The 12,626-nt window shown below is 49.9% G+C and overlaps 1 protein-coding gene across 4 annotated transcripts in view; it reads right to left on the minus strand.

Annotated features, from left to right (window-relative positions):
* PLCG2 (phospholipase C gamma 2) overlaps positions 1 to 12,626 on the minus strand; it is a 167,518-nt gene that overhangs the window by 76,347 nt on the left and 78,545 nt on the right. For all 4 annotated transcript variants that reach the window (XM_064580799.1, XM_045890678.3, XM_064580800.1 and 1 more), the window contains 2 exons: positions 7,694 to 7,778; positions 6,204 to 6,287 (listed from right to left, as the gene is read on the minus strand). In XM_064580799.1, coding sequence (XP_064436869.1) covers positions 6,204 to 6,287; positions 7,694 to 7,778 — 169 coding nt within the window. The remainder of the gene's footprint in view (positions 1 to 6,203; positions 6,288 to 7,693; positions 7,779 to 12,626) is intronic.

Consider the following 12,626-nt stretch of genomic DNA (forward strand, 5'->3'; position numbering starts at 1 on the left):
TTTTCTCTGGGGATAACTGAAGGCTACAAGGAAGAGTCACCTTTGACTTCTGATTCCCAGGAGACAAGGGAAGGGACTGTGCCAAAGGATGGGGACTACAAAAGCAAGGGCCCAGAGGCGTCAAGGTCAACCTGAGGTCAGGGAATGAGTCTCCCCACATGGCCGGCGGGGGGCAGGGGGGGGCAGCGCACCCTCCAGGCTACGACTCGCCCTACACCCTCTGTGCGTAGCAGGTTACGTGAGCCATTCGGTGCCAGGAGGCCAAGGGGAAAATGACAGTGACAGAAAAAGTTAACCAGAGATTCACCGCTGACTTCTGTACTGTGGACGGTTCTCCCCATCCCACCCCCCCCACCCCCACCGCCCATTAGAATAATCTGCAATATTCTCTGGAATCCTCAGCCAGACGACCATTATAGAATGTGACTCACTTCCCACACACTGGCACCCATGTAAAAGCTCAAAGAATAAATATTAATCTTTCTCCTCAACGTATAATCATAGAAGGTTTGGAGACATTTTACTTATCTTTTTGTTTGTATGAGTTTCCTACTTCTATGTAGTAAGTACGCGTTACTTTGCTTATCATACAATTTACTGAAACATCAGAAATGCGTTTCCAATCAAGGGCTGCCCGGTCCTGTGCTTCAGCAGTGAGGTATCGAAGGACCCCCCTGGGAAACCCACTGACTCTGACCAAGATGGTCCTGCTGAAGCACCAAGGCAAGCTGTAGTCCCTTCTTCCGAGGTAATTCTGCCACAGGAAGGGACAGGCTGTCCTGGGGGCCAGCTGTGCGCTGCATGCTGTCTGCTGGGGGACTGCTCTCGACGAGCCCTCTTTATCTTCTCAATAAGCCTGGAGGGTGGGTACCATCAGCCCCATGTAACAGAAAAGACTGAGCATCTGGAAACTTAATACTGCTCTCAGCTACAAGTAACACGAAAGCAAGGTTAGTGCCACCTTTAAGAAAGTTATAGCTAATTTTTTTTTTATTTGACAGAGAGAGAGACAGCAAGAGAGGGAACACAAGCAGGGGGAGTGGGAGAGGGAGAAGCAGGCTTCCCGCCGAGCAGGGAGCCCGATGCGGGGCTCGATCCCAGGACCCTGGGACCATGACCTGAGCCGAAGGCAGACACGTAACGACTGAGCCACCCAGACGCCCCCATTTTCTGTCTTAACAGGCAAACAAGCAATGGAAGACACCTACATTCAGAGTCCAGGGGGGTGGTGATGGATGGTAGAAGGCCGTGTGTGCTTGTTTTCTGGTACCTTGCAGGGTTGGGAAGGCACCTGTTGTTTGAATCGCACTGGACACGATCTGGGAGCTGATGATTATTTGGGAGCTGCTGGAGAGCAACTCTGAATCTTGGGTTTATGGGAACCCATGGTGGACAGAATTTTAAGGTGGCCCCAGGATGTTCTCCTCCCAGTGTCCACACCCCTGCATTTCCCTGCCACTTGCAAAAGTAATGGGATGTACATGATTATGTGTCTCGGACTGTAAGATGCCGCTATCACGATTGAGCACCGGTCTTGCCGCCTTTGAGGAAGCCACCACCCATGCAGGAGAGCTCCATCCATCAGAGGGAGCTACAGGCAGCATCTAGGAGCTGTGGGTGGCCTCTGGCCAGCAAGAAACTGAACCCTCAGTCCTACACCTGCAAGGAACTCATTGTTCCACAACCTCATGAGCTTGGAAGCAGGTCTTCTCCCACTTGAGCCTCAGATGAGACCCCAAATCAGAGAATCCAGCTAAATAGCCGAGCTCCAGAAACTGAAAGAACAATGAACATCGTGGTGATAATGTTATGCAGCTAATGCAGAACCCTAACACATTTCCAAAGGTATCTACCAGAGGGTACAGAGAATAGATCATACGGAAGGGCAGGGGGTAAAAACCGATGAACAATAACCTGACCACCGCATCCCACAGGGGTGAAACTCGAATCCTGGACCAAGAGCAAGAAGGAAATTAACCAGCCATCCTCACTGCGGATCAGAGCCTGTGAGTACCTGATGCCTGGCTGCCACTAACCCAGTTTGGTGGGGAGGGAGCACAGCAGCAGAAGCTGGGTATTCAAGCATTTAAGGGAGAAATAATACAAAATCCCCTGAGCAGAGGGTTTGCTTCAAAGTCCCCTGAGCAGAGGGAAGTGGGTAAGAGCAAGATGAAATAGGAGAGCCATGAGTCGATCACTGCTGAAGCTGGCTGATGGGTACATGGAGTTTGTTACACTATCACCTCTGCTGATGTATGTGTGAAATTTCCCTGGATACAAATGTTTTAAAAATTAAAAACAAGTTATCAGTGGCTGGGCACCAAAGTTGGGCAGAAGGGAACTCAAATCCTAGCTCTGCAGCTTATTGTATAGTAACCTAGTTTACAGGTTACTGTATAACCTCCAGCAAGTAATCTCTCCGAGACTCAGGCTCTTCATCTGTAAAACGGGGATAACGACAGTGCCTCTCACACAATTAGAGAAGAGAATTAGATGCGCGGACAACACTTAGCACAGCACCCAGCGAACAGTTTACACTTAAGAAATGTTCGCCGTGCTCTTTAGTCATAATATTGTTCGTACAGCCCAGTTAGAGGCATATCACGGGGGACACACATGGAATTAAGTTTCTTGTCCTCCTGTGGCTGCCTAACTTCGAGAAGCTTTGAGGCTGACAGCCGCAATGTAAGCAGGTGGTCAGACACAGGTGTCCTCAAGCTGGGAACCGACAGCTGCTGATGAGCAGGAACCCACTCCTGGATCTAGGCTGGGGGGTTGTCTCTCACCGTAAACAGCTCTGTCTCCCCAAAGGAGCCTACGAAATCCAGCTGAGCCTCTAAAGAGCACCCAGCTATTGCTTTTCTGTGCTGTGTGCTGCCAGTGAGGAACTCAGGAAGTGAATTATATGCTGACCCGAGGGGAGGGGCGTTCACCTGCACAAGAGTAGTGAGGTCTCTCAAGCTGGCCATTAACTACCTATAGAGCTGAGGGCTTTGTTATCCAAATTCCAAGTCAGTTCTACCTCTAGTGCTAGAGAGCCAAAGTCTTTGGGGCCCCGTAGGCAACATAAATCAGTAGAGAGCTGGGGGGTGGGGTGGGAGCTGGGCAAACCAGAGAGGGCTTGATTCCTTCCTACTCAGAAGTCCTCATGGGGAACTCAGGACCCATATATAGCCACATGTCTTTTTTTTCCCCAAAAGAAGCAGAAAATCTAGATTTTTTTTTTAAGATTTTATTTATTTATTTGACAGAGAGAGACACAGCGAGAGAGGGAACACAAGCAGGGGGAGTGGGAGAGGGAGAAGGGGACTTCCCTCCGAGCAGGGAGCCCGATGCGGGGCTCGATCCCAGGACCCTGGGATCATGACCTGAGCCGAAGGCAGACGCTTAACGACGGAGCCACCCAGGCGCCCCCAGAAAATCTAGATCTTAATGTGGAATCTCTTAAGTTTTAAATGTAGGCAATTCATTTTAAAAATATTTAAAGCATTAGGCCAAGTCCAACAGAATGCAGGCTCAAGGTGGTATTCTGGCCAACAGAAGCAACCTCTGGTACAGATGTTTTCCCCCCAAAACTGGGCAATCTAAGTTATCCCCAGAGGATTCGGGGATTCTGCAGAAATCTGACTCAAATGTCTTCTTCCTCTTCTCCCTCCCAAACACACACACACATTAGCCTTAAAAAGAACTGTAACAAAAGTGCAGGTTGAGATAAGTCTTACGTGGAATTTTATCACAGTGGAAACAGACCACCAATGGGTTAACCTGTGCTGGCAGATGAAATAGCTTTTGTGCAAACCTTATTCTCAAGCTTCGCCTGCCATCTGTCTGAGACAGCATCCCGAAATTTCAAGGCAACTGATTATAAAAACTGTTATTTGCAACTACTTATCTTGAGTGAATCGAGCTTTTCTCAATCCCGGTCAATTGCGTAAGACAGCAACTGTCATTATTCTGGATTTCACTTGTACATTGTCATCAAAACATTTTCATTGTTCTCAAGAACTGATTTTAAATAAAACAGATTTTAACCTAAAAAACGTGTTTTGATCAACTTTTATACAGTTTTTTTAAATTAAGTTTTCATATAAAAAAGGGCAGGCAGGGGCACCTGGGTGGCTCAGTCGTTAAGCGTCTGCCTTCAGCTCAGGTCACGATCCCAGGGTCCTGGGATCGAGCCCCACATCAGGCTCCCTGCTCAGCGGGAAGCCTGCTTCTCCCTCTCCCACTCCCCCTGCTTGTGTTCCCTCTCTCGTTGTGTCTCTCTCTGTCAAATAAATAAAAAATAAAATCTTTAAAAAAGAAAAAAAAAGGGCAGGCAGGTTATATAACTTAAAAAGTTTCATAACCAATGACCTGATTTGATACCTTTATTTTACAGAGGTGGCTGAGTGAACAGGAAAAAGATGACTTTCCCCAAAATCACTTGTGGTCAGCCCAGGTCAAGCTGGGGCTGAACTCCAGGACTTTCAATCCCCAAAACCTACAGAGTCTTTCTACTCTATTTGGCAAACCAAGAACTAATATGTGAAAATCAACACAACGCAATGGAATGTTTTACTCTATAAAATACTGTATTTTCCTCCAATCTAGGCAGACTAGAAATGCTGCCCCCATTTCTTTGCCTCAGATACATCCCAAATCCCACAGCCAACCGTCACCTATCAAGAAGCCTCATCCTGTGCCCACTGCAAGCCTGCATGCAGAAGGCAATTAATAAGTGTCTTCTAGCAACTGTGTTTGTTCTTTTTTTTTTATTAGTAGGCACCATGCCCAACATGGGGCTTGAACTTCACAACCCTAAGATCAAGAGTAGTGTGCTCAACCAACTGAGCCAGCCAAGAGCCCCCCTTCTAGTGACTTTCATATGCTCATCATTTAAAAATGCCTGCACTATTGACCTCCCCATTCCAAGCCCTCATTCAATCCTCCCTAAAGCCCAGTGGGGCAGGAATCCCTGCCCCCATCACACAGATGAGTAGACTGAGGCTGAGTGTGGTGGGTGGCCAGCCCCGGATCACACAGCTAGTTGGAGAAACCAGATCTCCGGCTCCAAGTCCCACATCCCCTCTGCTCTGCAGCTCTGCTCTGGACCCACCTCTGCCACCTGCAAAGCCCTTTTCCGACAGCAAAGGCTCCTGTTTGTGGGGTGTGCACCACCCACCAGGCACTGTGCACCATGCACCGCACCAAACCCCACTTTTTAAGCTTTACACTTAATGGAACTTTTTCTTATCGTGAAAGTAATGTGCTCTTCGGAACAAGTCAAAGAAAACGGAGGTGTGCGGAGGAAAATGCAATCATGTCTCCTGCCCATCTTCCCAAGCGCCTTCAATACACAGACAAAATCAACATTAGTGTGTATTCTTCCACACTTTTTCCTTTGTTCATAAAACACACAGAGACATATGGAGGAGGATTATTATATCCTGGTTTTGGTTTGGGTTTTTCATCAGACCTAGTTCCTCGCTTGGATCTGCCGCTGGCTTTGCTCACAAAATATCATGAACATCCCTCCAGATCAACCAACACACAGACTCAGACTTCTTAATCAGCTGCATAATGTTGCGTGGTAGGGATTGACCATAATTTACTTAGCTATTTCTCTACTGAGAAGCAGGCAGATGGCTCCCAGGTATTTTGCCTGCCTAAGTAATGCTGCAATAAACAATCTGGTAATAAATTCCTAGGTCCCCGTGCCCTCATTTCTCTCAAACAGAGTCCCCAAAATGCCACTGTCAGGTCAAAATGTATGCATATCTTAATTTAATTTTAAAATGGCATATTATCTTAATAAAAAATACTCTCATAAATAATGAATAAAAGCATAAAAAGAAGGAACACACACATAATCCCTCCACCCAGAGATGGCTCCCCTTAATAATTTGATAAATTTCCTTCCACAATGAGATCATGCAGCCAAGTTAATGGGACTTTTTTACTTTAATAGGCTGCAATTCCAGACTTCTCACATTCCCACCAGGAGGGTATGAAAGAGCCATTCCCCCCATTTTCCCCATAGCTCTCTCACGTGTCCATAATCTAACAGTTGCAAATAGTGCATCCCAGTCATTCCCACCATGCCTTTCCTTGACGAGAACGGACACTCAAAACTTCTATTGGGTTTCTTAGGAACGTGCCAGACTTTGAAACACAGGGGAAACAAAGACATCATTTGATCCTTTGCTCAAGAATTATCTTACCGACTTTTGCTGCTCAAACATAAGTTTTTTATAGAACACGTGGAACTGCTCAAAGCTGAGTTCGTCTTTGTGTGCACCGATTTCCTGTAAATTAAAAAAAAAAAGTGACCACGTGATCTCTGAAGTCCCCAGGAGCAGGCCCCACACTGTGACCAGGCGGAAGGGCTGATCTACAGCCCTGGTTACAAGCAAACTCACCTTCCTCTGAACCCAAACTGTCCACAGGTTTCCTCATGTTTCTGCCTGGAGAACATACCCACCAGGGGCCCCACCGGGTAAGATCCTGCTCTTGCCCTTCACAACAGAAGAGATTTGGCCAGAATTCCAAGAGCGGTAATGCAGAACTCCTCCCTCTGGGGGCAGAAGACACTTCCAAATCCAGGCCTAGCACAGGGTCATTCTAAAAGCATGGGAAAACTAACCAAGCCTTTGGAGTTAGAGCTCAACTCCCGTCAAGGCTTGTCCCCCGAATTGCTTATGGTTTGGGTAATTTACCTGATCCATTCAGACCGTCAGTTTCTTCATCTATAAAATGGGAAAACCACCACCGCCCTCCCTAGGACTTCCCCAAAACCAAACCAATAACATCTACGAATCGCCAGCTCAGGAAAGCCTTGATAAAGAACAAGATTCCAACAATGTGACGATCGATGGTAAATGCTCCCCGTCTCTGTTTCTGCCTTCTTAGAATAGTTGGAACGTTCCAGGCAGGTCAAAAGATGGCTTGATAGCCAGAAAATGGGTTAACTCTTCCGAGAGCTCACTGGTACAAAAATGAATGCACTTCCGTGGCTGAGGAAGCCTATGACTGGGGCTGCCATTGGGAAGGCCACGTGAGTCCTGCAACTGGAGCTAGGGAGACAGAGTGTCACAGAGTTCCTTGACAAGAGTCGGGATCTCTCTGAGCACCAGTCAGGGGGCCTACACATCTTCATCCTAACCCCTTTCGGGAAGGCCCCACCTGCCCTACCCTGCACCATCACTCTCGGAGTGACTTAACCTGCCACAGATCTGCCAACAGCTTAATTACACCAGACCGTAACCAAACTAAATGATGGGTGGGAGGACAGCTGAGTGGGAAGTGGGGGGAAAGCCAGGGAAGAGCCAACTCGGACAACTAGGTTATGAGGACTTGGATACAAAACGCCACGCCCCTGACAACCAACATAAGGAACCTTTCATAATATTTTCCAAAAGAAACACATTAGTTCGTGTTACTTGAAGGAAAGTAGGCTGCAGAACGGTGAGGAAATGGAAAGGCTATACTGGTGGGAGCAAGTCAAGCAGCTCAGCAAACATGGTCCTTGTGGAGGACGTCCTCAGCTAGGTCTGTGAACAGGGTGCTACGACCTTCACGTGGTTCCTCTGTCTGGACTGGGACAGATGCATCTGGAGGTGAAGGATTCTCTTGGGCACCATTTGACAGGGCTCAAAGGCTAAGTGACCCTAAGTTCACAAAATCGCCAGGCCAGACAAGCTAGGAAACTTACCACAAACTTATCTTTGAGGAACTTGGCACTGTTCACTTTGAAGTTGACCAGGGGTAAGATGGTCTTCAACTCTCGGAGGCTGATGCTGCAAAAGAGGGAAACCCCAGCTCTATTGACCTCGAGGGGCAGACATGAAACATCCCAGGGGTTCAAACCAAGGGGTGGGGGGCGGTCACAGAAGGCCGGAGGGGAAAGGGGAAGGATCCAGCCTCACAGGAGCACCTACTATGTGCCAGGCTGCCCTGGTGTCATCCAGGCAATAATGTTACCTAACGCCTCCCTACACCTGACCCCCTACACAGGAAGCATGACCCACCCTCGGGCTTCAGATCAGGCAACGGGGGAGGGGTCTGGGAGGGATACGCTGCTCTAGGTCAGAGCTGGGTGACAGCAGAGCGTGGGTTTGAATCAAATCCCAAAAGGTATAGTCATGTGGACCACATCACAGAAACCCCCAGGCATGCTTTTCACTTGGGCCAGGGGGCAAGTTCAGTTGCAGAGGAAAGAAGGGGAGAGCACATTCTGAGCAAAAGAAATACCTGTCGCAGCTCTAGTTAATAACAGTAGCGACTGGAACTTCAGCCGCGCATATTCAATGCCAGGCACCGCTCCGGGGGGTGGACGGATGCGCAGACACATACCCCCTCCATGCTCTCACGACCTCCCTGGGGTGGGTACCATCACCACCTCCACATCCCGGGTGAGGACACAGACTCAGAAGGTTCGGAGCTGGGAGATGGGGGAGGTGGACTCCAGGGCATTTCCCTACCTCTCCAGGGACAGCACGAACAGTGGGGAGGTGGGGGGTGGGGTGGGGGGGTCAAGGGCATGGCATCCAGACCCCTGCAGCTACAGAGCCGAGTGTCTGCTACAGCGAGAGAGGGTGGTCTGGGAGTGCTGTTGGTATGGTCAGAGAAAACTGCTCTGTGTTCTGGAGATGTCCGACTGGACCGGGCTGTGCATGGCCAAGGAAGGAAGCCAGTCCAGGATGTGGGCAGAAAATGGCCGAGTTTCCCCAACGCTGTCAACTCGGCCTCTGCCGGTACATCCGGAGAGAAGCAGCACGTTACCCTCCGCAGCTGGCCCTGCAGACAACGAAGTGGGACTCCCGGCTGTCCCAGTGTCCCCACCGCCAGCCTTTCTACCTCTAGTCTAACAGCCTCCCTAACATCAGACATCTTCACCTGCAAGAGGCTTCCCTGCCCCCCACTACTACAGGGTCAGCACCAAGGGCTTTCCCAGAAATGAGAGCAACAACATCAGGTGGGGCTGGCTGGGCAGAGAATCAAGCAGGCTGGCTGAGACCCCCTTTCTGACCCAGCCCCCGGGATGTCCAGCAAGGCCTGGCCAGGAACAGGACGAAAAGAGAGGAGCAACAGGGTCTGGTGCCCCAAGACGGGGCAAGGAGAGGGTGTGGCCAAGCTGGTGGCCCTGCAGGGCTCATCCAGCACCAAGGAAGAGGTCAGAGTCCCCTGGGGAACTCAGAACCTCTAGGCAGAAACAGGGTCAAACCTCCCTACCTCCAGGTACAGAGACAGGGGGGCTGGGAGCCAGTGGAGCAAACCAGACCTGGGGGCACAAGACTCTGAGCAACAGGGCACCCGAATCCACCTGCTCCAAAAGTCCCACCTTACAGCAGAGCAATGGAGCCCCCAGGTAAAGGTGGGGGCCACAGAGCTTCCTTGGGCTCCTGTGCTGGGACTTTGCCGCTCCACGCCCCCCACTCTAGGCCTGTGGGTCTGGGCTGCACCGCCTGACCCTGAGCCAGGACAGGCACAGGGGCTCCCCAGCTGCTGGAGGGGAAGAATCCAGCAGCCCCCAACCTCACCCCTCTCCCTGTCCTCAGATGAAGAGAGTGCCTCAGCAAGGTCGAATCCAGCATCCCCAACCCTCTCAGGACCTCAAGGGAGGACGGCTCTGGAGGCCGTGGCTGTGACCACGGCAGCTAATTCCTGCCAGTACGCCCTCCCCAGTAAGCTTCCTGCACACTAACACCCATCTCAGATTCTGCTTCCTGCAGGCTCAGCCTGTGACCGTGGGTTAGGAACCAGGGCAATTCCTCTGGAGAGGGAAGGCTAGCAATGGTCCCCACCACAGGCCATACAGAGCCCCTCCCCCTTCCACAGCAGGCATCACTCCACAATCGTGGCACCTCCCCGTGCCGGCCTGGCACCGTCCCAGCTCCTACGGCACCGTACCCCAGCAGCCTTGACCACGCTGCCCCAGGAAACTTACCTGCCACGGGAGGCTGGACCGACACCTCTACCACCCCCGGGGTTCGTAGAGCAGTAAGGACAATCTTAAGCCTCTGTCAGCGCTCACCATAAGCCGGGCACCATCTAAGCACTTTCACATACCCACCCACTGAGACCTCACACCAACCCAGGGAGGCAGCAACTATTAGCTCTCTCTTACAGACTAGAAAACTAAGGCACAGAGAAATTAAGTAATTTCCCCGAACTCACACAACCAATAAGTGTTGAAGCAGAGATTCAAACCTCACCACTGCCCAACAGAACTTTCTATGATGATGGCAGTGTTCTAGATCTGGGCTGGACGATGGGGTAGCCACTAGCCACATGTGGCTACTGAGCATCTGAAATGTGGCTAACATGACCCAGGAACTAAATTTTATTTAATTTTAATTAATTTAAATAGCCACCTATAGCTAGGGGCCACCGTATTGGACAGAGCAGCTCTAGAGGATCCTTTTCTAAGTAGAGTCCCCAGACCACCGGCACCAACATCAGCTGGGAATTTGTTAGAAATGCAAAATTCTTGAGCCCCAGGCTAGACCTAGTGAAGCAGGATCTCTGCTGGGGAGACTGCACATACCTAAGGCCAAAGCCCCCAGGCAGTCCCAGTGGGCTGGGGCCACACTATTACCTGCATAATACCTCCCTGCATTCCTGCTGAAGGAGAGACCCGGACGCACATCCCTATCTCCCACCTGGAACCCCTGGCCCTTCTGCCTCCTGAAACACAACACAGTCTTCCCTCTGCCCCTGCCAGGCTGAAGGAAAACGGGCAGCCCACCCTTAGCCGATGCAAATTCCATGTTATATGCCCAGGGGCAAAAGGCAAAGGAGGGAAAGAAATGTCCACAGGAGACAATCTGCTCCCAACCCTGAGGCCCCTGCCCCTCCGTGGGACGCAGCCATGGTGAGCCTCGCACCAGGGAACAACTCCAGGGACCCTCACAGAAGGTTCGCTGGGGGAGGGGGGGTTTCTCAAGGGGTATTTTGATCACAGAAATATTCACCTTTTGCACAACCTCAGAACCTAATTCCCTGATAAGAGACAACTAAACTCTAAAGGCTCAAAGATGGGGGTGTGGGTGGGCGTTGCCTCTAAAAATCCAGCCAAGAGTTACTGTTAAAGAACGGACACTTCTGACTCAGTCTCTGCAGGCCTGGAAATGTCATAAGGAAAGTTTCCCAAGCTAGAATGTTCCATTTGCTCAATGTTATGTCTAGGAATGAAAGGGAGAACTTCCTTTCATCTGACAAACACTAGGAAGACCAAACCAGCCAGACCCCTGACCTCAAGGCGCCCCCGCCAACGTAAGCAGCAACAGGAAGGTAAGACTCCAGGAAAGCAGAGCATGTCTGTCCAATGGGGGACTGCGGAGTCATGGTACAAGGACCAAGAATCCTACAGTGGCCCTGAAAATGCTTCTCGTGAGGGTCACATCCTGTGTTTACTTGGAACATGATTCGGTACTAATGTGAACATAAGGAAAAACTGGACATAGATTAAATGACAAAAGACAACTTTTCAAACCAAGTATCACATTCCCATTGGTTGATTTCTAACGTAGGCACGGACATCACTTTCCTGAAGAGCTGCAAGGAAGTGGAGACGTTCTTAAGCTGTAACGTGATGTGAAAATGGTTTAATCCTCGCCTCCTTTAGGGTGGGCTGGATTCAGCGATTTATTCCCAAAGAATGGTGGTGGGGTGACTTTACAAAGGGCCATCTTCCCAATACCACCTTGGCCAGGGGATCAAGAGTGACATCACCACTGACAAGCCCTGAAGAGAACACACAGCCCTCAATGTGATGACAGGACAAAGAAGACTTTCCCCTCTGTGATATTCTTCCCAAACACCCACAACCTCAGCCTATCCATGACTCCTGCCTCATCATGACAAAAATGTCAGACCAACACGAACTAAGGGAGATGCTAGAAGATACCTGGGTGTATTCCCCAAAATCGTCAAGGTCGTCAGGGAAGATGGAGAAACTGTCCCGACCCAGAGTAGACCAAGGGGCAGAACAATGCAGTGTAACGGGGCCGGGGGGGGCGGGGGGGGGAGGGCGGTTAGATCTGGAACCAGGAAGAGCACGTCGGTGGGGAAATAGTGAGCTCCCCATCAAGTCCAGGGCTCAGTTCAGAGTCCTGTGCCAATGCTGTTTCCTCAGTTTCCACAAACACGACGTGGCAATGCACGAGGGGAGCATGAGAGAAACCTGGGCAGATGGGTATTTGGGGACTTCCTGTACTATCTTCGCAACTTTTCTCTAAATGTAAAGTTAACCCCAAATTTATTTTTTTTAAAGATTTTATTTGAGAGAGAGAGAGCACGCATGTGTGCACATGCACAAGCAGGGGGAGCAGCAGAGAAAGAGGGAGAAGCAGACTCCCCACTGAGCAGGGAGTCCAATGCAGGGCTCGATCCCAGGACTCTGGGATCACAACTTGAGCCAAAGGCAGATGCTTAACCGACTGAGCCACCCAGGTGCCCCTCCCCAAATTTAGAAATTAAAGAAGAATAGGAAAAAAGATCATATGTGTAATTAGATTTTAATGAAGTAAAATAAACAAGTAAAAAAACAAAGCTGAGACAAACTGTAGCTGGGGTTCATGGTATGTAACATTTATTAATATCACATTTATACAGATTCTAGTTCTCAGAATTTATAAAATTTT

Source organism: Mirounga angustirostris, unplaced genomic scaffold (assembly GCF_029215605.1).
Source record: "Mirounga angustirostris isolate CCGP_5_RB_7025 unplaced genomic scaffold, mMirAng1.0.hap1 SCAF_16, whole genome shotgun sequence".
In the NCBI taxonomy this organism is placed as follows: Eukaryota; Metazoa; Chordata; class Mammalia; order Carnivora; family Phocidae; genus Mirounga; species Mirounga angustirostris.